Source organism: Gambusia affinis, linkage group LG19 (genome assembly GCF_019740435.1).
Source record: "Gambusia affinis linkage group LG19, SWU_Gaff_1.0, whole genome shotgun sequence".
In the NCBI taxonomy this organism is placed as follows: Eukaryota; Metazoa; Chordata; class Actinopteri; order Cyprinodontiformes; family Poeciliidae; genus Gambusia; species Gambusia affinis.
In genome coordinates this window covers 6,739,041-6,766,523 of record NC_057886.1, presented here as the reverse complement: position 1 = coordinate 6,766,523, position 27,483 = coordinate 6,739,041, and the positions used below count along the sequence as shown (strand labels likewise).

At 41.6% G+C, this 27,483-nt stretch overlaps 1 protein-coding gene across 1 annotated transcript in view; it reads left to right on the top strand.

Moving 5' to 3' along the window:
- Positions 1–22,360, top strand: part of tnrc18 (trinucleotide repeat containing 18) — a 63,439-nt gene extending 41,079 nt beyond the window's left edge. The window contains 15 exon segments of the mRNA XM_044100697.1: positions 369–584; positions 3,919–4,110; positions 5,423–5,871; positions 7,074–7,202; positions 7,725–7,866; positions 7,952–8,069; positions 8,870–8,945; positions 9,070–9,178; positions 9,316–9,432; positions 10,167–10,310; positions 12,343–13,416; positions 13,419–14,059; positions 14,156–14,392; positions 14,518–14,592; positions 17,332–22,360. Of these exon segments, the coding sequence (XP_043956632.1) occupies positions 369–584; positions 3,919–4,110; positions 5,423–5,871; positions 7,074–7,202; positions 7,725–7,866; positions 7,952–8,069; positions 8,870–8,945; positions 9,070–9,178; positions 9,316–9,432; positions 10,167–10,310; positions 12,343–13,416; positions 13,419–14,059; positions 14,156–14,392; positions 14,518–14,592; positions 17,332–17,538 (3,926 nt within the window). The 3' untranslated portion in view covers positions 17,539–22,360.
- The last annotated feature ends 5,123 nt before the right edge of the window (positions 22,361–27,483 follow it).

The window sequence follows — 27,483 nt, the reverse complement described above, 5'->3', positions numbered from 1 at the left end:
TCTAAAAATATGTAGGCCTGCCTATTAATGTTCTATACATTTATTTATTTATTGTTTCCAGAATAGGGCACCAAACTGGCTCCTGCTCAGGGGCCTTTATTATTTTAGATCCATCCCTGCCAACACAGTGATGCATAAGCACATAACGTAAAAACCAATAAAAAAATTAGACTTGATGAGGTTAATATCTAGTTTCAATCGACTGTATCAAGTCTTCTTATTGAGCGTTTTGTAGGTCAGTCCCTGTAAAGTCCTACATCCAAGCGATGTGTTTTTAATCCAGCAGCCTTTCCGTGTGACTTTATTTATTTATTAATCTTTTACCTTCTCGGCCTCACGGATCATTAACCGCACTCTCTCTGCACCAGATTCAGACTCAGAGGAGCTCGTCTCTTCTCGAGGACGCTGGCTTCCTCACTCGGGGACGCGTCCCCACGACGGCTCGTCCAGAAAGAGGCGCTCGGCGGCGTCGCCGACCTCCCTGCTGCCCGCCCAGAAATCATCGAGGAAGAAACACAAGCACTTATCCCTGCTGCTGGAGGAGGCGGGCCTCAGCTCCTCCGACGACGACTCCTTCGACCAAGGTTACTGACCAAATCTTACAGCTTCACTGCCGAGTCAGGCGGTTGTGTGTCTGTGAGGCTAAGCTAGCTCCTGTCAGACTGTGCGTTAGCTTCACCATCCCTACCTCTCTTGCTGCTGGCTTTTTCCTGCAAAAGTTTTTTTTTTTCTTAGTTTTTGTTTTTTTCTGAAGAGTTTACCTATTTCTATGGAGATTTTTTTATTGCCTTAAGTGTTTTCTTTTGTAGCATTTGTACAAATCATGTGAATTGTGAGATCTTTTTTTCCCCCCCACAAAGCTTGTATCGCAAGTTTGGTATTTCTAAGCTTTATTAAAGGTGTTGATTTGATTGGTACAGATTGCAAAGTGCTGTGGTCCTTGTGTCCGCTTCATCTTGTTGTGTCTGTTTCTGTCAGCCTGTCCAGCTGCCACTGCACCTCACACATCCGTTAGAAGGCTCAGTTTGTCAAATATCCCTTCGCTTCTCCCAGATACGTTTGGAGAGCACGTCAGGAAGTTGAACGTAGCGCTAGCTTAACTCCTGGGTTTGTTTTTATCACCATATGACAGGCAGATTAGTGGTACTTTCTACTAAATGTTTCCAGGTGATGTGACAGGGTTGAGATTTGAGGGATATTTGGACAATCGAGCTTCTCCTGTGTGTCTACTAAACCTTCAAATAACCCTTTTCCCTGCTCTCTCTCAGACACCTTGCTCTGTCCTCTCACTGCCCCCTCTCATCCTTGACCCTCCGCCCCCCACTTTATTTCCCTTCCCATGATGCTTTGAGTGTCTCTCAGCCTGTTCGATGTGCTTGTGCTGCCGCCGCTGCGACTTTACAGAGGCTTGGCCAGGACTAGCGCGGCCTTGAGCCTACACTACCTCGCTACGGCGACCCTACGCTGTGGCTAAGGCTTTGCTTTTTAAGCTAGTCTGCGCTAAGGCTAGGCCGCGCTCCCGTCGCTGCCCCGCCCCGCCCTGCCTGAGGCCACACCCCTGTCGCCTGCTCTGTAAGTAGGAAGTGCCCCTCCCTCCATTTTGTTTTTCATTTATTTTATTTATTGAACACTAACATGAAACGTGAGGAAATTGAGCTACATTCACAGAACATTAACTTTTATGTTGTTTTTTTTTGTTGTTTGTTTGTTTTTTTGTCTCGCAAATTTGAAGCTCTCCAAAGCTAGCCATGGTTACTTCCCCACACTTCCCCAACGCCACTCTTGTTGGCTTAAAAGTTAAAAGGAGGGGCGTTTCGGGAACGGTGGACGGTAACCATGGTGACTCAACTCACAAAGGAGTATATTACCTGGGGCCTCACAGGGCTGTCCTCTCAGTGCCTGCTTGTTGCGAACGCCTGTCTGCTGCCGTTAACACACCGTGGATTCACAGTACAGCGAAATTTGGCTATTTCCTGGAAAAATAATGTAGTTACCAAAAAATGGCAAAAAAAATAAATAAAAATAAAATAACAAATTCATACTGCTTGACTTTTTTTATTTACATTTTGTCCTGTTGCAACCACAAAATTCAACGTATTCATATGTAAATTTGTAGAGCAATACAAAGCTCCTAACTGACTGAAATTCAATTTCGACACAAAAAATGAGTGGCTGAAAACCAACACTTCAAATCAATCCTATCACACTATACTCGGTGAGGGAAGCATCATGCTCTAGGAAATTGTCTTTGCCACGCTAAGAAAAATGTAAAAAAAAATTGTTATATTAAGACTTTTTATTCTCAAAATATTTACTTTATTCTCGTATTACTACAACTTTGTTCTCGTAATACTATTTTATTCTGGTTATACTATGACTTTATTCTCATAATATTTTATTAGTTCAACTTTATTTTATTTTTTTACCATGGCCCTAATATGTTGTAATGCAAAACTGAAGTTGAATGTTTTCTCTCTTCTTTTTCTCTCTTTCACAAGTCAAAATCTAGAAACTGTTTATAGTCCAACTCTGCCTTTTGGGTCTTTTATTTTGTAAAGCTACAATTCACTGCAGCAATCAGAGTCTGACATTTGTATCCCTTTTTCTTTGCGTAATAGCTCAACCCCTCAGTCAAATTGGATGGAGCAATGTTTAACTCTTCAACCACATTTTCAATTGCACTCAGGTCTGGACTTTAACTGGTCCAACATGCTGTGAACTCCAATATAACTCTGGTTCTATGTTTATGGTTATTGTCCTGCTTGATAGCGTAACCTTCCATCTTCCCACCAACACTAACTAATCCATGCTGAGTAAAGCATCCCCACAGCATGATACCATCACCACCATGCCTCACCATGGCAATGGTGTGCTCAGTGACGTGCGCTGTTACATAAAATCTTACATGAAGGCCAAGATGTCTGTTTTGGTTTTATGTGGCCAGAGGAATTAGCACATGATAAACTAAATTCATTCACCAATGGTTTCAATATGACTATGATTTGACATTCCATAGCTAACAAATACTCTACATATTTAGATTGTTTAAGACTTTTAAAGTTTGGGACACTTTGTGACGGTCTGTCACATAAAATGTCAATAAAGTAATTTGGTGTTTGTGGTTGTAACGGGGGCAAATGTGCAAAACGTGCATTCGGGGAGTATGAGTAGATTTCAAAGTGTTTCATTTTAAACTGTAGTGGGGGGAAAAAAAGGGAAAGAAGAATCCTGTTCAGTTTTCCCAGCCTACTCTGCTTTAATAATGCAACATTAAGCCTTCATGTACCGTGCATCCACCCTCGCTGTTAACACACTAACCCCTGAGGAGAAGCTCCTCCTGCTCATCTGCTGCTCTGGACCTAACCGTTAACTTCCAGCAACACACAGCCTAACCAGCAGAATGCCACAGTGTGTGTCCGTCTCTGCCGGACTTAAAAAAAAAAACAAAAACGGAAGGTTTTTATTTTTCCTCCTTCACCCTCTCGCTCCATTAATACAAAATCTCCAAGGCCGGGCTTTCGACTCACCTCCTGCCCCCTCACCCTCCACCCCCCACCCAGTCTCTGCAGATGTGTGTCTGGTTGTGTTGCTCACACCTCGTGCATGGTCGTGGTTTTTCTTCAAGCTCCGCTGCTCCGTGTTTCTGTGCAGCTTTACGGCGTGAAGGGAGGCTGCAGTGGGTTTGGATCTTGCATCTTCACCTCCAGGAGTGCGTGTATGTGTGTGTGTGTGTGTGTGTGTGTGTGTGTGCGTGCGACTGCATAGATGTATTGTTCTTGAGATCCCACTTAGTTTTGTATTTTTAGATTCTTTGCGTTTCGCAGTCATTAGAAACGACACGAAGTGAGAGATGAATCCCAGACGGATGCTGCGAGCCGTCTCCATGCCTGTGCTCAAAGCTTTCTCTCTCCCACACAGAGACCTCAGAGGATGAAGAAGAGGATGAGTCGGATTCGGACGATGATGACGGCGATGAGGATGATGGCGGCTGTGAGGAGAGCGGACTGGGTCTGCTGGCCAGGTTTGCGGCCAGCGCCCTCCCTGTCAGCCCGCCCCAGTTGAGCCTCGTCCATGACGGAAAACACTGTAGCGGCAGGCAGAGCATGCTGGGTAAACCCGAACACACGCGAATTATCGGAGTTTGGATAAGTTATAGATCATCATTCCTAATTGGATGATTTCTTTCAAATTTATTGTACCGTTAAAAATTGTAAACGTCTACGTGTTTTGGGGGGATTTTATGTACTAGACTGGTGGCTCCTAAAAACTTTGACCTAAAGAATAAAAAATAACTTCTAGCTTAAGCGTTTTTACAGGACTTTTTTAATGCAGTACATGCACAAATAATGGAATAAGGTTTTTACTTCCAAACTGTGTGCATTATTGACATAATTTTCCATTAAAAATGTTACATTCAAGTGAAAAAAATATATTCAATCTCTATGTAGGAGTAGGGATGCACTGATATGAACATTTGGGACAATCTCAATATCGTCAAGGCAGATGACCAATATTTACCGATATCGTAAATGTTATTTATGACTACTCTTTAGACAACTTGAAAAAAGCAATCACATTGCTGACTTCACTACTGGTTCTCTGTTTAAATTAAATTACCCACAATCCTTTGCTGCTTCTCTGTCACTTTCACATGTCAAACTTTCTCCCCTTCATAAATAAACAGCAGCAAGATGAAAATAAATATCGGTTGTTAATATTCTGCTAAGTTTTTATTTATTAGCCAAAGGCCGATATGTTAGACAATGATTAATAGCGCCCAATATATTGGTGCCAATATATTGGTGCCAATATATTGGTGCCAATATATTGGTGCCAATATTTTGGCTTTTACAATATAAGGCTTACATCCTTACGTAAAAGTGTAACAACATTTTACATTTTGAAAACTAAAAACTGAAACAAAGACATAGAGACCAATAAGCTAATTTGTTCCATGTTGTTTTTGTAGCTTTGAACAAATTTTGCTTTGCTGGACCAAAGGCAAAAATGGTTCTCTGTGCTTTTCTTTTATTTTAAGATGGAAGAAAAAGGATGTTGCCGTTATGAAAAAGGAAGTTAATGAGGTGAATACAGAATAATTCTGAAGGAAAACCTGCTAGAGCTGGAATGTCCAAAGTGTGGCCCTTGAAATATTTTTGGTTGTCTGTGTTTCTTTTAAAAAGAAACTCCTTTTTTTATGTTTTGGATCTTAAACAATTTAGAGATTTCATAAACAAATATTGTTCAACAGGTGAAACATTTCTCATTTTAAACTGAATAAATTTCATGGCCTGTGAGTAGTTTATTTTTGCCCATTTCTAAACACAGAAGCAAAGCTATACTTGAAATGTACGGAATAGCCCAGTCAAAGTCCAGACCTGAAACCAACTGAGAATGCCTTGCATCACATTTTCTCTGTCAGGTTCACCCGAGTGCGAGTGGTCCGATTCCGGCTCGGACTTGAGGCAGAGGAAGTTTCCCTCCCTCCTGCACGGGCGGCGCTCCGCCCCCGAGCTCCCCCACCTGCCGCCGGCGACCCGCCGAGGCGACCAGCCCAGCCCCACCAAGCGAGACGAAGCACTGCCGGTCAAGCGAAAGCCTCTGACGAAAGCCCGCCCCTCGCCTCGATCTCCGCGGAGATTCAGCTTCGACCTCTCCGCCGGCGTCGGGGGCTTCAGCGAGGACGAGGGCTGGAACCGGCGGCGCAGCGAGCGGATCTTCCTCCACGACGCCAGTCAGATGTCCGTGTCGACGTCTTCCTCCACCAGTCAGAGCTCCTCATCCTCCGCCTCCGCTCCGCCTCTCACCCCGAAGCCGTCCTCCAAACCGAAAACCCCTCCTGCGGTCCGAGAGGGAAAAGACATGATAAAAGTACGGCAATTGTTTGTCAACAGCTACAAGTTGTTGCAGAAAAGCTTCTATGGCAGTTCTTAGACCAATTTGGAAACAAAATTTAATTTTCAGCATTTTCAGCTGGTGCGATTCACCTTTATGCTGCACTGTGTCAAACGAGTCAAACCAGTAGAAAATCCCCTGCAGCACCTCGCCTCTGGTGGCGCTGAACCCAGAACAACTGAAGGAAGCGGCACAAAAACCTCTGAAGAAGAGCGTAGCTTCCTCTTTCGCGAAATATAAACAAAAAAATGGACTAGCATCAGATTTTAGCGGTTGAAGGATTTCTCTCTTGTCTTTGGTAAAAGATCACAAGCCGTTTCTCCCGCTAGCGCTAGACTCCTACCTTTGTTTTGGATATTTTTACCCAGAATGCTCTGCATTAAAGTCACCATCCACATATTCATTCGAACCCCATCAGAGTTCGCTTCAACTGAGACACAGGTGTTTAGGCAGACCAGAGCTCACTTTTTTTTGACGCACATCAGGGTTGGAGGCAGGCTATAATGCATGGCATTCTGGGTAAATACAGCGCGTGTGTCTAGCAGCAGCTGGAGAAAAGACTTGTAGTCTTTTTTTCAACAATAGTCGTTGCTGAAATCTGATGCCACTCCATTTTTGTTTACATTTTGTGAAGAAGGCAGTTGCACTCCTATCTTCTTCAGAGGGTTTCATGTCGTTTCCCTCAGTGGTTCTGGCTGCAGCGCCGCCGCAGGCGAGGAGGGGAAACAGGTTTTTCAAAGCGTTTGGACAGTTTGAGCCCGTTCAGAGAGAAAGCAAACCGCAGCAGCAGAAAACGTAGAAAATGTTGCAACTTTGTTCCCCAGTCGAACCGACTCTACCAGACTATCAGGTGTGAAAACACCTCGCTGAATAAAACAAGTCCTCTTCTCCATCATCTTCCCCGTATTTTTCCTTCCAGCCTCAAACTCTGCGTCCTTTTCTTCTCTCTTGACATTTTTCTGAGTGAGCGCGTCGGAGTGCCAGCAGGGTTTCTCTGTGCTTCAGCTCTCTCCTGCTGTCTGTGTCGTGTTGTTGACGAGAGAGGGCAACTGCAGGCAGTCTGGGAACTTTACACCCTCAGTCTGTGTGCTAAGATGGAAATCTGTCCAGAAGACGCTAGCTGCTGTTTTTCATTCATACACATTCCTCATTTCTTTACGTTTCCTCTCTTCAAACAGAAAAAGAAGCAGAAGGACCCTTCTGTGCCGGTCAGCCCGTCCACTTTGTGCAGTCCTGTCTCTGATGGGCCAGCGCCTCTAAGCCCGGCACATAAAAGCCAATCTAAAGGCAAAAACAAAGCAAGGGAGGTCAGTAAGGAGGGGAAATTTGTTGCAACACTGCAAAAATATAAGTCTTGCCAAGTATTTTTGGTCTAGTTTGTACTTCAAGTATATTAGTACACTTGGAAAAACCAGCGTAGCAGTAACGTTTCAGCAAGATGTAGGAGATTATTTTTTTTTAAGTCAATATTTTTGTAATATTGATGAAAAAGTGCTAGTTCCTCTGGCAGTTTATTTCACTTATAGCTAGTACTTTTTTAATCGATCAGGAATTATTGATTTAAAACAAGCCCCTGTTTCTTGATAAAATGTTATTCATAAGCCAGTTTTGTTTATTCAAATCTACTTAGATATTTGCTCTGGAAACTGGGCCAAGAATACCTGGTAATATTTTCTGCTTTTACAGAAAATGTTTCTGCCGCGCAAAATAGCCGACTGCTTGATGTAGGCTATTTCGTCCTGAGTTGAAACAGTTGCTTTTCTTATTCGCCTTGAGCGTTGTCTGTGAGTTTTTCTAAACGCTAACGAATCACCGGGGTCTCCTCGCAGCCGTCCAGGGGCGCCGTGAGCCGGCTGATGGAGAGCATGGCGGCAGACGAAGACTTCGAGCCGAACCAGGACAGCAGCTTCAGCGAAGATGAGCTCCTCCCGCCACGAAACAGCAGCGTCTCCGAGAGGTCGTCCACACCCGGTCGGCATCCGCTCAATCACACACCGTCCGCTGCAGGGCCGAGAGAAGAAGCGCGCTAACGGCTGCTTTGTGTTGTCGTGTTCAGCTCCAGTGCAGTGCGTGTTGGATAAGGACTCCCTGGTGGACGGGCTCAGAGTTCTGATCCCGATGGACGACCAGCTTCTCTACGCAGGACACGTCAACACCGTACACTCCCCTGACATGTGAGCACATCCGAAGGCTCTGAACCTACAGATAAAGCTGAACATGCGCTGAACATGTTGCACCTTTCTGCTCTTTATCCCATTGAAGTCACTGATTGCAGTATTTTTGTGGATATTTTGTGAAAGATTTTGGGTAGTCAACACTAAAAGTACAGATAAAAATCTCACCAGTGTTGTGTTTATTTGCAGTTTCACCTGCAAGTCAATAATTTCAACTTTCACAACACATTCTCATTAGGTCTTGAATTTGACTAGACCGTTTTAATTATTATATTCCCACAGTATAATGCTGCCACTACCATGTTTCGGGGATGATGTGTTTTATTTGATGGACTCTATTAATTACGTGACTGCTCCAATACACACTGTCGTTTATTTAAAGGTGCAAGAGTAAATGGGAAAATGCACACCACACTTTTCAGATTTGTGTTTGTAAAAATCTCAAAATCATTAACTTTAAAATTATGTGTATAATAATAGTGTGGCATAAAAACATGTAACTTATATCAGGATTTTTCTGCTATTTGATTTTCTTTTAGATAACTTTACATTCACTTCTTACGGCGGAAGCTTCTGCCTTTCACTGCTTTTCAGTCCAAGTTGAAGTAACAAGCCGGCAGTTAAAAAAAAAAAAAAAAAAACACAAAACGACACCCTTCCCTACCTGGTACCCGTCAGGGGACTCGGTACCAAGATAAAGATTCAAAATCAAATTAAATAATTAAAACTCACAGCCACTGCACAGTTACCTCAACGCCTCTGACCCCTTTCCTTCTTTTTTCCTCTCCTCCTGTCTGCAGATACAGTGTGGTGGTGGAGGGGGAGCGAGGCAACCGACCGCACATCTACTGCTTGGAACAACTGCTGCAGGAAGCTGTGAGTAAACCGCAGCTCTCTCACGTACGTCCGTCTGCTCCTCCACGCTGCTTTGGGGAGGTGGAGACATGAAAAGTGTTGAACAAATGGGAAAAATCAGCGTTGAAATCTCGCGCATTTCCAGATAATCGACGTAAAGCCTCCGTCCGTGCGTTACCTCCCAGAGGGCACCCGGATCGCCGCCTACTGGAGCCAGCAGTACCGCTGCCTTTACCCTGGAACCGTCGTCAACGGTGCGACCGCGGCACACCCGGCATTTCCTCTACATGCAATAGTTGATGCTCCTTTATTAAACATGGCGGGCAGTGATCGTTGTTCAGAAGACGCTTTTAACATTTTTTTTCTTATTATTATCATTCCTCCCAAACAGGAAGCTCAGACATCGATGAGAACGACGATCTGATCACAGTTGAGTTTGACGACGGCGACACCGGACGCATCCCGCTCTCCCACATCAGGCTGCTGCCGCCGGACTACAAGATCCACTGTGAGCAAACACACAAACGGCTTCATTCCTCATCGGGGAAACCATCAGCAGGAATCACAAATATGCTCCAAACAAACTTGTCTCTCGTGGCATTTTTTTGCTCTCAGATTGTGATTTTGCTTTCGTTTCCCAGCAGATATCACTCAATACCCAGATATTCAAATGCGACTCTGATCTTTCTGCTTGTGTCTGCATGCATGTGTTTTTCTCAAAGCCGAACCCTGCCTGAGATTTTTAAGTAAGCGAAATGAGGGAAATGGAGTTCATGAGGTAGTACTGAAACTTTTGGGTACATCTCTGTTGGTTTCTGCACGTCTGAGGCTGAATTACTTGCGTTACGTTTTCAAAGCAACGAGCTTCCAGCGTGTTTTCGTGAAAGAATAAAATTTCCCAAAACAGCCAAACATATCGATTCAGTCAGGAGTTTGTAGATTGAAACTCGAGTTGTTCACTGCAAAAACACAAAATCTTACAAAGACATTTTCCCAGTGTGTAAGTGAAATGATGTCAGGGGAGCTCGACATTAAGGAACAGTTCGCTTAAATCAGTAATTTCAGTTCGGCGTACTTGCATATTTGCACTAGAAACCAGCCCAAAAATACTTGGCATGACTTCTTCGTTTCTTCTTGTAAACAGTTAAAGTTTCTTTTTAAATATAAGGAGGGCGCAGTTTGTATTTTTGGAGTCGGAAGGACAAATCCATATTTTTTTTGTTTTGATTTGTTCTCTCGCAGGCGCAGAGCCGTCCCCTGCGCTGCTCGTGGCCGGCCCGTCCAGGAGGAGAGTGCGCAAATGCAGCAAGGAGGTGGGAGCAAAGCCAGAGGAGACCACGCCCAGGATCAAAGGGAAACCGGGCCGCAAGCCAAAACCCAAACCAGGTACAACCTGCTCTGTGATGTCACACATGTAGCACAGACAGCGAGGCCACCAGGGGAGTAAATGGTCGCTACAAAACAATGTTTAGCATTAGCATTTCTTATGAATGTTAGTAGTAGGGAGGAGGAGACGAGCTTAAAAACACGGATGTTTGACTTGAATGTTTTCAGCTTGATTGGCCTTTCCTGGTTTTTCCCCAGAAATTTGGTTGGTGGACATACCGTAACTCGTCATCAGGTCACACTGACAACACTCTTCAGTGTGGATGTTGTTACTGATTAAAGAAAATCAGTGAGGCGTTTAAAACAAAATGAAGCTGGAGGAAACGCAGAGAAAGAAAGGTTGTTTTGGGGGTTTCTAAGATGATAAAGAAGGTTTTGAGTATTAATTCAATCTTTTTCTTTTAAAAGGGCAAAATCCTTTTACTTTTCTGAAAGTGTGACATCGCCTCTTCTAGTGTGATTAATTCTCCATTATGTTTCTCTTGAATACTCCCCAAACTCCATATCAAATGTTAGTGTAGTGAAACGATTCAAAAAAGTAAAGAAGAGAAGTCGTACATCTGCATTAACATCAGCGAATGTTTGTCACGTTCTAACATATCTGTGTTGATCCTAGGAGTAAAACTGGGCCAAAATTAACAATCGATGTCCAGCCATCTGTTCACTCACTGAAGTCAGTAGAGGAACAAGAACCAGACATGTTGTTTTGTCCGGTCCACCCACTGAAGTGCCTTATTCACAAGTCTGTTATTTTGTATATATAAAACAAAACAATAGAAAACTCTGGCTGTCAATTTAAGCCATTTGTCGCTAGCTGGAGCCAGTATGAATCGTGTGTGTCAGACGTCCCATATTTTAGCCCGTCTGTCGCCTTTGATTTCACTTTATTCTCGCTTTGTTGTTGTGTGAGGCTCAAAGTCTAAACCAGGACCTGTAATCTGCGACACATTGCGTGTACAAATCTGCTGACCCTGGCTGTTATTTGGCCGGGTAAGCACTTCTGCAATGTAATGTTTTCATTTCAGAGATGGTTTCTTGCTGATTTGTGCTCCCTGAACTGTTGGGAAAAAAAAACAAAAACTCATGATGCCACAGAATGAAAATGTCAGCACGTCCAAGAGACAGCGCTGTTCAGCTTTTTCACACTTTATCACATCACAACCACAAATTGCAATGTTATTTATATGTATTTATGGATTAGAGCAACAAAGACTAGCTTGTAATCGTGAAGCGGCAATATTACAGATTTGTACTTGTAAATTAATTTTAAAAACTTGCTGCGTTTTCCTTCCACTTCTCAAATGTGCATTACGACATGCAGATATTTCTGCAGAACACTATCAAATAAATGACGCAGTGTTACGGCCAGGCTAGGAAAAATTTAATCAATAAAGTTATTAGGAGGAAAAAAGTCATAACGCAAGAAAAATGTTGTACCAGTCATATTATGAGAATAAAGTAGGTCATCACAATGGTACAAGGAAAAGTCGCAATAATATGAAAAGTCATAATATTGCAAGGAGAAATTTATACAATTATTAAGTCCTAATATTATGAGAAAAGTTGATAAAGAAGGTCACCGTATTATGAGAATTAAATTATTAAACCATAAAATAATTCTGAAAAAAAAATCTCATACTACCCACAAAGTCATAGCAATACGAGAAAAATGTTGTATGATCAAAAATCAAAAAATGAGAATAAAGTGATAATAATAGTAGAATGAAGAAGTAATTCTAAGACAACTCCTAAACAAAAAATAATAAAAGACTAAAATGAGGAACATTGAGCATCTTGTGAAGTTGCAAATGAGACATACTTTATCTTTTAACACATGAGCATCAAATTATCCGTTCCTGTATTTTTGTGTCTTTATTCTGATAATATTATAACTTTAACTCTCAAAACTTAAAAAAAAAAAAAAAAAAAAGAATCTCACAATCTGGCGCTTATAATCATAATTTCATAAAAATCTGTGTTTTGCTGTAAGAAAAAGAAAATCAAAAATCCCCGTTTCCTTTCCGCTTCTCAGACGCCTCCATAAATCAAGACGGTCGGGAGAAAGCTGATCCTCCACCCCCCTCCACCCAGTCCGCTGAGAGACCTCCAGCTCCAGCAAAACCGGCCCAGGACAGAACCTCCTCTGTCCAGAAAACTGCTCAGGAAAAGCCCCGCCCCGCGTCCCGACCCACCATGGCCACGCCGGCCAAACCCGACCGAAAGAACTCCGCTGCGTCCTCCGCGAGCAGCCCCACTCTGCCCAGTCCGGTGCCCCGGAAGAGTGGCACGGCCCAGTCTCCCGTTTCCAAGCCGTCCCGGGTCCTCCCCTCTTCTCTCTACCCCTCCACGTATGGGAAGGTTCTGACGGTGGATCTGTACAGCGAGCCCAATTTGACCTCTTACACCAACCAGCGGCGAGACAAAGAGAGCAGCAGCTCCATCAGCCCCACCGCCAGCAGGCCTGCGCCCAGGCATTCGATCACCGTTTCCTCCTCTGCACCCAAACCCGCCGCTGCGTCCACACCCAGACCCGCCTCCGTCTCCTCGTCCAAAATGAAATCGGATCATCAGAGCAGATCCAGCCTCGGCTCCGGACCGATCCCCAGCCCCATCTCCAGGCTGCCGACCGGCAAACCCAGTTCGTCCCTGACCCCCAGACCATCGTCGGCGTCACTGACACCAGCTGGCACGCCCAAACCCAAACTGAAGATCCCATCATCTTCAGACCAGATGTCCTCCAGACCCATTTCCAGGTCCAAGCCCATCTCTGGACAGAGGAAGTCCTTGTCCGCAGAGCCCCTCGTCAAGCTGGACCACGAAGGCGTCACTTCCCCGAAAACCAAAAAGACCAAGGCTTTGATGTTGCTGGAGGGACGCGACATCAGGCGTGACCACGCCCCTATCGCCACTTCCTCGGCCAACCAGAAGCTACTGAAGGCGAAGATGAGAGGCCCAGAGAGGGCGACCAGTCTGCCTGAGAGGGAGTCTGCCTACAAGACCTCAGTCCTGGCTAAGGACCAGCTGGGGAGTCGGGGGGCTGGAGCTAGAGGACAGGAAGTGGGCGCTAGAGAAGAGAAGGCTAAAAAAGAGGAACAAAAGAAGATGAAGGAATGAAGGAGGAGTCTCAGAGCAGCAGCAGCTCCGAGTCAGAGGAAGAAGGGGAAAATGGGAAGGTGAAGAAGAAGAAGAAGAAATGCACCTCTAGCTGCTCGTCCTCTTCTTCGTCCTGCTCTGGATCCTCCTCTTCGTCTTCTTCTTCGTCGTCCTCGTCGTCTTCGTCGTCGACTGATGACTCGTCCTGCAGTTCAGATGAGGAGAGGACCCCTACGCCGCCGCCTGGACCCCTGCAGAAAACCCCTACACAGGACAAACCTAAAGACAACATCAAAGAGGAGGAGGAGGAGGAGGTGAAAGAAGAGGTGGAAATCAAAATGGAGGAGGAAGAGTTATCTCCTCACTCAGACTCTCCCTCCCCATCGAGTCCTCCAGTCTCAGCCGCTCCGGCTCCCAGTAAACCTACAAAGCCCGCCACCGGGAAGGGCTCCGGACAGAGGGGCCGTCCACCGAAACCGAAGCCAAGCGGGGAAGAGGGAAAGGCGGGGAAGCCCAAGAGGAGAGAGGGGGTCCACCTGCCCACGACGAAGGAGCTGGCTAAACGTCAGAGGCTGCCCAGTGTGGAGAACAGACCCAAGATCTCTGCCTTCCTCCCGGCCAGACAGCTCTGGAAGTGGTTTGGGAAACCCACTCAGGTGAGAAGGACAAAACTTTGAGAAATGATTAAATAAATGAAAAAGAAAACCCGAACGCAAAGTCACATTCTTTCCCCTCCCGCTGTCGTTCTCCAGAGACGCGGCATGAAGGGGAAAGCCAAGAAGCTCTTCTACAAGGCCATCATGCGTGGCCGAGAGATGATCCGCATCGGGGACTGCGCCGTGTTCCTGTCCGCCGGGCGGCCCAACTTGCCCTTCATCGGCCGCATCCAGAGCATGTGGGAGTCCTGGGGCAGCAACATGGTGGTCCGGGTCAACTGGTTCTACCATCCAGAGGAGACGAACCCTGGCAAGAAACTCACCGATAAGAAGGTCAGACCTTAGAAGAAGAAGTTATATTTTGTTCCATAGCACCATTCAAACCAGTGGTGTTATTGGTCAGATTTATTGAGAAGGGCTTCGTTTTGTTAAAGCATATGACTTTGTTGTGGTCGTAGAACTGGGATCAGATGTGCGGTCAGTCTTTACCAGCGGCTCTGCACTCTTCCATCCAGAGGAAAGACTTCATGGAGGTGAGAGGAACTCAAAATCCAACTATCTCTTGCTGTTGTATCCCACATACGATTATTGTTGAAGAAGGCAAAGGAGGAACTCAATAGAAATCGTAAGACTACAGTTTTCAAAATGCATGGGAAATGTCATTTCTAGCATTTTTTTCTTAACATTGAACATCATGAACACTAATGACTAGTGTTTCAGCTGCTCTCTGAGCATTTCTCCCTCGGGAGATGTGAATATGTGAGCACAGAGGCAAACAGGAGGCAGCAGCAGCCAGTATAGTCTTTCTTTCATTGTAACCATTGTTGTGAAGTGTGAAAAACGGTTAAATGTTCAGAAAAAAAAAACAGACCTGTGCTTTGAAATAGTCCATGATTGTTGAACGCTGCTTGCTCCAACGACATGAAGGGGATTTACCAAGAAACTGTTGACAGGAGAAGAGTTCAGTAAAAAGGTATTTAAATGCCGTGGCTGCGGCTTGAACTCACAGTTGGGTTCAGATCAAGACAAATAATCAACTGGTTGTAAATTTAAATATTCTATAAAAGCTTGAACTGCTCTGTGTTCGTTGGCGAAATGCGTCTATCCTCGGCAAACGGAATATGGATTTCATCCGATCATTTGCCACCCATGACTGCTTCTTTTTAGAGATTGGTTTATGTTTCCCATTTGTTTCTGCACTGCCAGGCATTTTTTTCCCTTTAGTCTTCAGTTCTGATACTTTGACATTTTTTCTTTATCGACCCGCGTGTTTTCCTTCGCCGACCTCTACGTTTCGTTTGTAGTTGTCCTGAAGGCTAGACACATCTGACTGTGTTCTACCTCTGCCTTCAAGCAGCTTTGTAATCTTTTTCATTGTTTGAGTTGACAGCTTTCTTGTCGAGACTGTTTCCCGTCTATCAGCCAACAACAGCAGCACACTGAGGGCTGCAAGACTTGCATGTTCTTTTTGATGTCACCATTTGTTCATGTAACTCGCAGTGCGGGTGGATGGTTTTTTTTCTCCTTATTCTTATTCGTCTGTAGACAAATATTGTTTGCCACAATAGTTACATTTATTGTTAGACAAAGATTTTCATAGGCAGACTATTAATTTGTCAAAATAAGTAGCTTGTGCAAAATATTTCCCCTTGTAAAAGAGCAAACAGCTGACTCTGCAAAACTGATTAGATTAAATTACTAGAGCTGCAATTCTGACTTAATCATTTTTATCGTGTTTTCTGTGAAACATAAACATGTTTAAACAAAGGTGGCGCATATTGGTATCTTTAGCAAACTGTTGAAATAAATTTAATTGACTTTTTAATAGGTTTTTCATTTTATTTGTTCAGAGTTGATCAAAGTTTCTGTGAATTTCTAATCGATAATTCATTGTTTTCTGTTTCCATGGTGTTCCATAATTAGACCGTGACACAGAGCCAATATCTCAGAGTCGCTCCTCAAAATAGGAAAGACCAGACATGCCATTTAATTCGAAAACAAACAAAAAAAATCTAAAAATAAAATTACTCACTCAAACTTACTCATATACTTATGAGGCATAGACATCAAAGACATAAACGTGTGAACATTGCTGACCTCTACAGAAAGGAGAAAAGGCATTTTGGAAAGAAAAATTCAATTTAGTTTTATTTATGCTGCATCAATTCACAACAAATCTCGTTTTGAGGCTCTTTAAAAAAAATCAATTCACTTCAGTCACACATACATTCCAACTGATCCTACAATAGAACAATAAAGCAATAATATTGCAATAGACACATGATAAATGTCAATAAATATAACAACTGATAGAATGCTCAATAATTTCACTGAACTCCAATCCAGAACCGCACAGCATTCTGGGAGATGTAGGCAGAGGAAAGGCTTTGGCCGCCAAACCTCTCATGGCCGGCTAAGCAAGGTTGCTGGCATCAACCAAGTCACTGCTAGGTAACTCCTTGGTTACCTAGCAACATCCTTCTTGATTAAGTGGTGGTTACCTAGCAACAACTTTCTCAGTAACTTGCTCAGCAGCAGTTAAAGGTTTTGCCACTGTGCCTCATAAACTGCTTGAAAATAAACAACGATAAAAACTGGACTGGCTACTCCACCAGGCTTTCTGAATTTTAAATATTACAAAAAAATAGTAATCAATAATTATTGATATTGACTGATATAATCCACATCGTTACACGGTTTCAAGCCGAATCGTCCGGCCCCTAGATCCTAGTTATTAAGCAATACAGAAAGTTTAATTATTTAAAGTTTGGGCTTGTTTCACTTCCAAATTGTAAACTTGTTGTATTTAAAGACATTTTTAATAAAAATCTGCTTCACTCTACAAGTAAACTGATAATGATCAAATGAAAAAAAAATCTATACAGAAAAGTTAATTTGTTTAAAAATTAATTAAGCTAAAGAATGACTTTTGGCCTTTTGGAAAATCTTTCCTATTGTCTGCATGATACTAATCAAAATCAAATTTTATTTGTATAGCACATTTCAACAGCAAGGCATTTCAAAGTGCTTTACATCATTTCAAACACAGAAACACAATGCAACACAGAATCAACAATCAAAACACGACTTTAAGTCAAGTTCCATCAATAAATTTGTAATTGATTTCGTTTCAAATACAATCCTCAACAGGTGGGTTTTTAGTCGAGTTTCCATCCATAATTGGCGTTTAGGCATCCGCTAATGTCTGAATGCCAAGTATTTGACAGTAAGATGGAAATCGCTCCTCATTACAACCTGTGTCTGTGTCGCAGCGCGCCCTGTACCAGTCGTCCCACAGCGACGAGAACGACGTGCAGACCATCAGCCACAAGTGTTTGGTGGTGAGCGTGGAGGAGTACGAGCAGATGATCCACACTCGCCGCTACGCCGACAGCGAGGACCTCTACTACCTGGCCGGCACCTACGAGCCCACGACCGGGATGATCTTCAACACGGACGGCGTTCCGGTCATCTGCTAGACGAGCTACTGAAAACCAAATCACGACGCGACCTCATGGGGAGTTCGGCCCAATCTGCGGTCTGATCACTGATGTTAATGTTTGTTTTTGTTTGTTTTGTTTGTTTTTTTTCTGATTTGGAACCGTGACTCCGTGAACTGAACCGCTCCCATACCATGATACACTTCAACAAAAAGAGACTGTCGAGGACAGCTCTGACTATGGAGATGGGGAAACACTACAGACAGTATTAAAAAACAAACAAACAAACAATTTGAAAAACAAAGGACCGGTCTCCTGAAGCATTTGCACACACAGACGTCGTTATCCCACTCTGTTCTTGGGGGACAAAGGCATGACTACTTCCTATTGCGTGTAAATATCTCCCCTGCAGAAACAAACACATACTGTATGTAAACTCACACGTGTACAAACACAATGTAAATACTTCCCCTTATGTAAGAGACGCAGGTATCTAGAGGAAAGTGTAGGTGTTTTTATTTTCGTGTGATAGATTTATGTCAGAGTACTTTCTTTCTGATGAGGTAAACAGTAAAGAAGCTTTAACGAACTGTGAATGATGAAACAGGAGGGGGGGGCACATGCCTGTTGGCCCTGTATGGGTGGTGGGGTAAAGCTGGTGTGATGTTGTGATTATGATGTTCCCGTGGTGATGTTACAGTCCTGTTTCAGTCGTATAAATGTGTGTACAGAACAGCAGGAGCAACAGACGCAAAGAAAGAAATGCACAGAGAGATGAGAGGAAGACTCCTACCATCGCAATCCAACAGAAAGCACTTAGAAACACTTAAAAGTCTCGTTTCCTGATATTTATCCCCCCGCAAATCCCCCGCCGTCCTCCTGACAATCGGAGCTCAGGGCGAAGCGTCCCTGCGCTGTTGAAATTTGACTCCCTCGTTAACTCAGGCTAAGGAGAGGAAGAGATGCATCTTTGAAAGCACTTCTCTTTTTTTTTTCTTTTTCTTTTTTTTTTTCCTTTTTTGAGGGGTTGGGGGGGATTTCTCTTTGTACATGTGTACAAATCCACACTGAAACACTCTATGAAAGGACACCAGCTGCAGTCGGAGGATCACATTTACCCATTTTTACACCCATGTTCAGCATTGCGTTTCTGCACTGCTGTAAATTAGTAGGCATGGGTTGGTATCAGATTCTCCTTGAGTAGATAAAAAAAAAAAAGGTTTCACTTTATTTAGCAAAAATTTGTAAAACCCAATATAGCCGATTTTATTTAAAGCAGAAAAAAAGCATTTATTCCTGCTGTTTCTAAAACAGTATAACCTGAGTGAACTCGGTCCCCCCACCTACTTCAAATCAGACAAATTTGTTGTCAATAGTATAATATATGAACTTATAATTTTCTGTGACATTTATTACTTTGATTTTAATACTTAACCAAAATAAAGAATGAGAAATCGCTGAAATTTAGCTCTTTAAAATATTTTTGCATCCCATTTAGTTATTTGTGGAGCACCACAAGTTTAAGAAGCTGATATGAGCTTTTTAACAACTTGGACTGTTTGGGTCGCTAGCCTGCAATCTGCTGCTTTACAGCGGCAGCTTGTCAAGTGTAGCATGACTTACAAACTATCTGTGAGTGGCTTCTCAGCTCTCAAAAGATTTTATTTTCTTACATTTTTCACCACAAAAGAGAGAAATGTAGTCATATTCAGTAAAGTTTATAACTCCATCATTACATGACACATTTATAGATAAGTTAAACTTGTTTTCAACTATTTATTTCTGGTAAGATCATTTTCTACCTAAAGCCGATTAAAAATCTAAGATTACAATATTAAATCAAACCAATAAAGAGCATTTTAATACAGAAATGTGAGTAAAGAACAGTATTTTTATGATCCCCCCCCCCCAAAAAAAAAGATTATGTAATATTTTGTATTTCAACACAAAAATCTAAAAATGTTGCCTTTTTTTATTTTTATTTTTTTATTTCTTGTTTATCATGAAATTACCAAAACCAATATGGCCTCCTTGGTACTGGTAACCGGCCAATGCCTACAAGCTGCGGGTGAATGGAGGACAAAAGGATGACCTCTTGATCTCAATCTGTGTGTGGGAACATTGGGATCAGGAATCCCAGTCAGTGGGAACATTTTTCTTTAATGGTTATAAACACTGCAGTCAGTCCAAGATTCATCAAGGTCATGGCGCTGATTTTCACCGTGCAGCTGTCGAAACTGATTCGATCAGCGTAACTCAATTTTAAACACTCATTCTCCACAGCCAGGCTTCCTTCATCCCCTTACTTTGTCTGCAACCTTCAAGTGTCCTACGTTTAGTGTTTTCTTTCTCTTTCTTTCCTTTTTTTCATATTTTTTTTTATTACGATTCAGCTTCTGCTGTTTTGTGGGAAGGTTTCTTCGCCATCTCTAATCGCACGCTTCCCTCCAAACAATCACCATTTCCACATGAGTGCACTTTGAATAAGGAGACTCTGAGTCTTGTATTGTGTCTTCCTCAAGTATTTACTCCCACCGGTCAACCCTCTCTTTACTTTACCCAGGTAAACAAAACAAGTGCAGCCACATCCATCCTTACACATTCTAGTTGCTGGTTCTTTTAGCTACCTATGTTTTATTTTTCTATGTGTCTCATTAAAGTGTAATTTTTTTTTCCCTCCTGTTTTTTTTTTTTTTTTTTTTTCAGTAAGACTGTTGAATGTCATGCTCAGGATCGTGAGTGCTATACGCCGCCTTACTTTCCCAGGCCTTATAACAATGTTTTGCCAACAATGTGTTTATTTTTGTCTCCCTTCATGTCTTCAGGTCCAGAGGAATAGTTAATTTGATCCCAGTCTTTTTTGCCTTTTTTATCATACCGTTTTCTAAAGGCTGTCAGATGTGTCTGTAAAATATATGGCATTTTACTGTATATAGCGGCATTGCTCCCTCTTCTCCCGGTAAATCACGGTATGATAAACTTTAGTGAAAGTACAGTATAAAAATGTAATGGCATAATGTTTTAACCCGTTTATTTATAACATAAGCGAGAATTGGTTCCAGTTAGCAAGAGAAAGGTGTACCCCTTTCCTTTGTGGCCAGCTGACCGGCAGTGCATAGATTGTTCTCCTTTATTTTCCACATAACAACTAAATGTGTTTTTAGTGACTGGAAATATTTCCAAGCTGCCAAATATGCGTTGCAGCCTTATTTCAGCCAGCTGACTGGCAGTGTTCAGTACTCCCAGTCACACCAGCACTTTTCTTTTTAAAAAAAAACGAAAAAAACAACTTTAACCCATAGGAACTGGATGCCAGAAAACGTTAACGGAATTGAACCGTAACTTTTTAAAAACTTTTGTAAAGCTACCTTGTTACCGTGAACCTGACCCATGCCTACTCTTTGCTTTTTTTATCTCTGCCCTTCAGCAGAGTTTGAAGACTGTCTTGTTGATATTCAATAGGTGTTAATATTTTCTACTCTTATCTGGAGACCTTCTGGTTTGTCCTCCACATTGGTGTGTTTCTGCTTGCCGTCGCCGGCTGCAGACTGTTTAGAAGAACCCGTGTGCCATTATGGCATCTTTCTGTTAAATCAAGCATTTCAGTGTGCATTGATGGATAATCCAGACACGACAGTCTCTCCCAGAAAAGGTTTTTTTTTTTTTTTTTCTTAAAATGTGCTGCTAATCTATTCGTATTTAAAATAGTTTCAACCAGGTACAGAGTGACTCTATTTGCTTTTTTTTTTTTTTTTTTTTTTTTTTAACTTGCTAAAATAATTATCTGCTAAAGCCCCCCATTTTCCTGGTTATGCTGCTCTTATGTCCGTTTGAGTGACGGGCGGTGCGGCTGGATCACGGCGTGGTATCGGAGTGTTGCGGATCCACAGGTCGTGCCGCTGTTTGCAGAGTGAACATGTTTAAAGTGCCCGTTTATGAATGTTTGTTTACCCTTGGAGCTGCTAAAGCACTTTTCTCTGTATGTCTTGTGTGTGTGTGTGTGTAAGGAGGCTGATAAGACATCATAGTCTTATCTCTTGATAACACACACCTACACACCCCCGAAAGCCCCTTTTACAGGTGTGTGTTACTGCCTTCAAATATTACTTTTTGCCCCCTTATCTCCATCCAAAGCCCAGTCTCCGGCCTAAACAGGGTCCGACACTTACACACTTTTACTCTCCACTACGCTTTATTTTGTTTTGTTTCGTACGTTTTAAGAGCCTGATTTTTGTATATGTTGTCATTATTATGTTTTAGTAATTTTTAAAAATCTAATTATTATTTTTGCTGTGCTTTTTTTTTTAAAACGTTTATTTTGTTGTTCATTTCCCGCCTTCTTGCTTCCCCTATCTGAACAATCATCCACGCCTCTCAAGCAATACTGCTGACGGGCACCAGAAACTAGCTGCTAGAGAGAGAGAGAGAGAGAGAGAAAGAGAGAGAGAAATGGAAGAGCGAGCAAACAGTAGTATATGAGAAAGAGAGAGAGAGGTGGACTGGAGGCTGGTTCTTCGTCTGCTGTTCCTTCAGTATCGTTATTGTCCTGTTACAGAGAAAAGATTATTTTGAGAATATACGCAAAGAAAAAACATCTAAGTTTTGTAAATGATCCTTCGCTGTTGAGGGAAGAAAACTATCAGAATATACTTTGTCTAATCTTGTAAAAATGCAAATGAATACATTTTAGAGAAATCCGAAGCTACATATATTCTGTCACCCTATACTAAATGTGTAAGGAACCGTTTTTGTTTTCCCTGTTTGTTTTTTTACAGACAGCAACCACGTTTATCAGTGTTTCTTTGAAATTGTTTTAGTAAGTAAATATTTTATAGTTAATCAATAAACAGATGGAACTGTATGTATTTTTGTCTTCTGTGAGTTATTCATCATGTTTTGTTCATATATTTATTTTTGTCAATATGTAATCTGAAATGGTTCCACTTTAGCCAATTTATCCTCTGTTGTTTTAATCAAGCAAGACGTTGGTTACCTGTTTGCAATATCTTGAACTTCATATTTTAGATATTTTGTTTATATTTTGCCTAAAGAAAATAATCTGCAGAATAATTATACACATAGGACACTAATCTAATTAGGCCACATCCCCCCATCACACAGATGTACATCGCTTGTTATGATTAAATTCATTAAGCATTCAAAAGTCTATCCAGTTTAGAGTTAGAAAATGTCTCTAAAATTTATGATATGGTCAAAAAACTTTCTTGCCTTATTGTGCACATGTATAATATTGTGAACTGGTTCCCTCACTGATTCACGCTTGTTTCAGAAAGTCAAACTAAAGAAAACCTAGGTACAATAAAATCAAATGGTCATTAAATTTCTTGATAAACAATCAAAGCCAACCTGGTCTATATGAAACACTTTAATTGCTATTAAGATTTGTGATTAAAAACATACTTTTGAAGATGGAATTTAAACTTAAGGTGTGTTTTCATTTACTGATCTTGGTCTCTTAAAATAATGATTTCAGTGAATAGAGCATTCCACAGGGAAGAATGCTGCAACCAAATACCCATTAAATGGGATGCTGCAAAATTCTTCATGAGAAACAATGTCTTTCTTTCTTATATGAAAAGGTAGACTAATTTGTGTAATATTGCCACCTGTCAGAGTGGAGTATTTCAACTATTGAGCTCAGCGCCACAACAAAGTGCTCCAAAAACAGGACTCTGAGAGGCACATTAAGGTCTTAAAGGTTAATCATTTAAATTTGAGATACAAATCTCCTTTAAAAATCTGAAACAACAGGCAAAAACAGCCTAATGTCAAAATTACAAATGTTTTAGGGAACCCTGAATTACCCAATTTCCAGCCGTTCCACCAGAAAAAGCAGCTCTCCTTTTTTGTCCCGTTTCATGTACTTCTCCTTTAATCTGTAGTGGTCTCCATCAAACCTCCATTTTGGCAGTCCAATAATGAAGCTGCGGGCTGTGATAAAATGGAGGGAAGTTCAGCCCTCTTTGCAGAGCTGCACAACTCGCTGTGAGATACCTGTTTTCCACCTCTGATTGTTCTGAGTGTTCCCAAGAGTGTTTGTCTTTGGACGTTTTGTGTGTTCGTGTGTAATTAAATCTGTGCTGACATGAACTGAAGATGTGCTCCTGCAGCAGTCGGGTTTGGAGTCGGGTTTGGACACCTCTCAGTTTCCTTGAAAGGCTCGCCATCAGCATAACATCCGAGTCTACTGGGAGCCTGCTCCGACACACACACACTCTGCCTGCATCACGCCTCCGCATAGTTCCACACATCCTCCTGAGGGTGTGTCAGCCTGCCATACTCTGATTGGACGACATCACATGAGCAGAAGTGCTCTATTAGCTCAGACTGCAGAACATCCTACACACAGAAGCCTCAATTCGGAGAATGGATGTGATTGTGGGAGTATACATTTGTTTTGTACCTATGTCTTCTTCAGTTTGACTTTCTGAAAGAAGCGTGAATCAGTGAGGGAACCAGTTCACAATATTATACATGTGCACAATAACTAGACAAGAAAGTACATGTATCTCAGTTTCCTGAGGTATCTCAAGTTGGAGGCAATTTAAATGCATACAGAGCAGTGTGAAAGGCACATTGTTCACAGTTTCAGAGCTGTGTTTATCCTTCAGTTCTCTTTTGTCAGAAAACACACTTTCCTCCTCTCTGCTTCTTTCATTCTCCTTTCTTCTTAAATTCCTAATTGTGGACATTTTCTGGGCGATCAAGTAATGATCAGCTAAACTCAGAGGTCTGATTCCATGCATTAAAGATAAACCAAGTGTGTGAGAAACATTTATGTTTTTAGCATATGTATGAGAGAACAAAAATAAACCAAAAAACTCAAGGTTTAGGTCTGAATTTTGGTCGTTTTTATGCATAAAATGATTGTCCGGTTACAACTCGGTCATATAAACCTATTTAATCAGACCAGAGAGAAATCCTGAAAGTGAAGATTCATAAATTAGATACCGATACTCTGTGTGCCTTCTAGTTGTTTGTGTTTCCATATATAAGTATGTATTTTAGTTGGACTTGAAGGTGAGGAATGAAGTAAATTTTGTGGAAGATCAAATCTTGTCTTCTTTATATTGGGCTATTATAAATGCACAATTTAGTTTGACTAGTTTATGGGTATTGGAACGAAAGCTATTAAATTCCCTTTTTGATGTGTGAGAACAGGGTGTGTTACTTTTGGCTCAATGTACCAGTCTTGTTTTCTCTTCATACAGATCATTTCACCATCCAGGGCTGAAACAGAAATTCCAACATTTTCTTAAAGGAGTTATTGTCCTAAAGATCACATACAGACACTTAGTGCTCATTCAGTCATCTGGAAGGAATATATATATATATATATATATATATATATATATATATATTAAAGTCGGTTTCTTGGACTTCAATATGTACCTTACACCTCCCTCTGTGTCACACTGCCTGCTGCGGTCAGGTACTGAAAACATGTATTCTTACTTTTTCCTGCCATGCGATCTGTCCTTCTCAGCCATCACTGCATTTTTTCGAAGAATTTGAAAGTGAAATGACTGCTAAGCCATACAAATATTAGTTCAGACTGTGATCCCTGATGGAAGCATGCATGCTCGAGTGGATAAGGTGGTGCATATCAATTAGCTTTCTATTATTCATGCTGACAACGTAATGAATGAAACATCACAGTCTTTGTATTTCAGGGATCTCTTGCTCTCCCTCTCTTTCTCTTTCTCTCTCTCTCTCTCTCTCTCCCTCTCTTTCTCTTTCTCTCTCTCTCTCTCACACACACACACACACACACACACAAATTTGTCTTTCTAAATATATTAGATCTTTGTATTGACTTCCAATCGTGTTTATTTTTGCCTTACTAAAAATTAAGGGTTTTGGTCATCATAGGCTCCATCAGTCCTCAGCAGGTTGGAAATCATACTACAAAAGGTCCCAAAACACTACAGAAACAAGTACACACACACACACACACACACGCACGCACACGCACACACACACCTACACACACACACACACACACGCGCACACACACACACACACACACACACACACACACACATCCACAAAGCAGCTGTTGTGGATATTTAGGCCAGAGAAACAGTGAATGAAATCCCATTGTGGCTGTGAGGACGTAGTGATGCCCGCTGAATACCTGACAGCTGAATACAGCCGAAGACCACCGGCCCCCTGCTAATTGCAGAGTGAGAGCATAATTTATTCTGAGAATAATGAGGATGTTCTCTGAGACCTCTGCTAACTGTGTCCTCTAACTGTCCAGGCACCAAAACCCCCATAAGAGATGAGCTCCTAAAAGCATTAGTACACTGGCTTGCTCCCATTTGTTATTATGCTCATATTTGGAGCAACAGCAGGTGCTTCATGGGCGTTTACCCCCTGGGTTTTGCCTAAGAGTCTGTGCATTTTGTCAGGCTGATGTGTTTTGCTGCTGAGCGCAGATAAAAGTGACTATGTGAGCTTAAAAGGATCTGAGATGACACAGTGATGTAATTACAACTATTTTGTGATGATCATAGTTATAATATTTACTTACACTCCACTAAAAACCAAATAACCTTTTTTTTTGCCAGTGTCTTTCATTGAACCAGATAAAACTTTTCCTGTTTTAGGTCGGCAATGATGATCAAAATCAAGAATGATGATCAGTACAGAGGACTCAAATATTAAAAACAAAATAAAAAAAGTCATCACTTCCAGCAGTCTTCCACTTCCTTTTTTAATCTGCACCACAGAAACTGGGAAGTGATGTGAAAGTGCAGTTTGTTGCTTATTCACACCAATAGAAGTTCATTTAATTAATGTGAGGGAGCACATTCACACAGGAGGATGATGCTGATGATATCTCTTAGCCCAGTTTGATCATTCTAACATAGGCTCTTGTAGAACAGAAAGATTAACCTCATCTTTATAATTAAACACAAGCACACAGCTGGATAAGCTACAATTAAAGCTGTTTTATTGTCTGATCCAGATAAACACTGCAATTCAAAGTGGACATCAAGAACCAAAGCCATTTTTCCCCATTTCAGTCTCTTCACATTGCGTTTCCTTCCTACATCTTCCGTCTTATTTTTCTTCTTCTAATACTTTATTCATACCTAGATTGTATGGACCAGGACTAATGATCAGATATTCCATCATCTTTTCTGTCTATCTTTGCCTAGACAACATCATCCAAAATTAGCACATGTGCACACAATCACATGCACAGAGGCAACTCTCACACACGCCTGCGCACACAGACATTCATGGTTACACACACTAACATAGAGTAGCAGCACTGCAACATTTGGAGCAGATGTTAAAGTAGATGTAATTTATCTTTCCAGGCAAGGAGTGGGGGGACTTTTGTGTTTTTGTTTTCCATTTTTGCTTTCATCATAGATGAAAGCTTTTGGAACGAGAATTTCATTTGATTGAACTTCTTTTATTTTGCCTCCCTCTCACAAAGTCCTTGAAATATTTTGATTTGTTCAAGCACGTTTTGTTTTCAGAACTGCAGCTCCCTCTGCTGTGGAGAATAGGAAAATGCATATTTCATTCCTTACATTCAGAACTAAAAGCATCAAAAGCCAATAATTATTTATAAAACTAATATTTACACGTGATAGCAAAATAAACTTGTAACTTAACTTTGAAATTATATTAATGTGTCATTAATTTCAGAATCAATAAAAAAATATTTCATTAGGCATTAAAGTCACATTTAATTATTTATTAGTTGTTTAATGTAGCATTCAATACAGACAATCATATAATTATTACTGTAACCTGAACCCATCTGTATCTCGACGGTCTATATCAACTGTGGACCTTGTCAAAGACTAAATGCACAATAAACAATGAGAACTATGGAAGACCTAATAAAATAAAAACTGAAACCTATCCTTCAAACATGCATTACATGCAAATTTTGGTTTTACCATTAAATTATTAGTTATTGATAAATTGTTTAAGTCA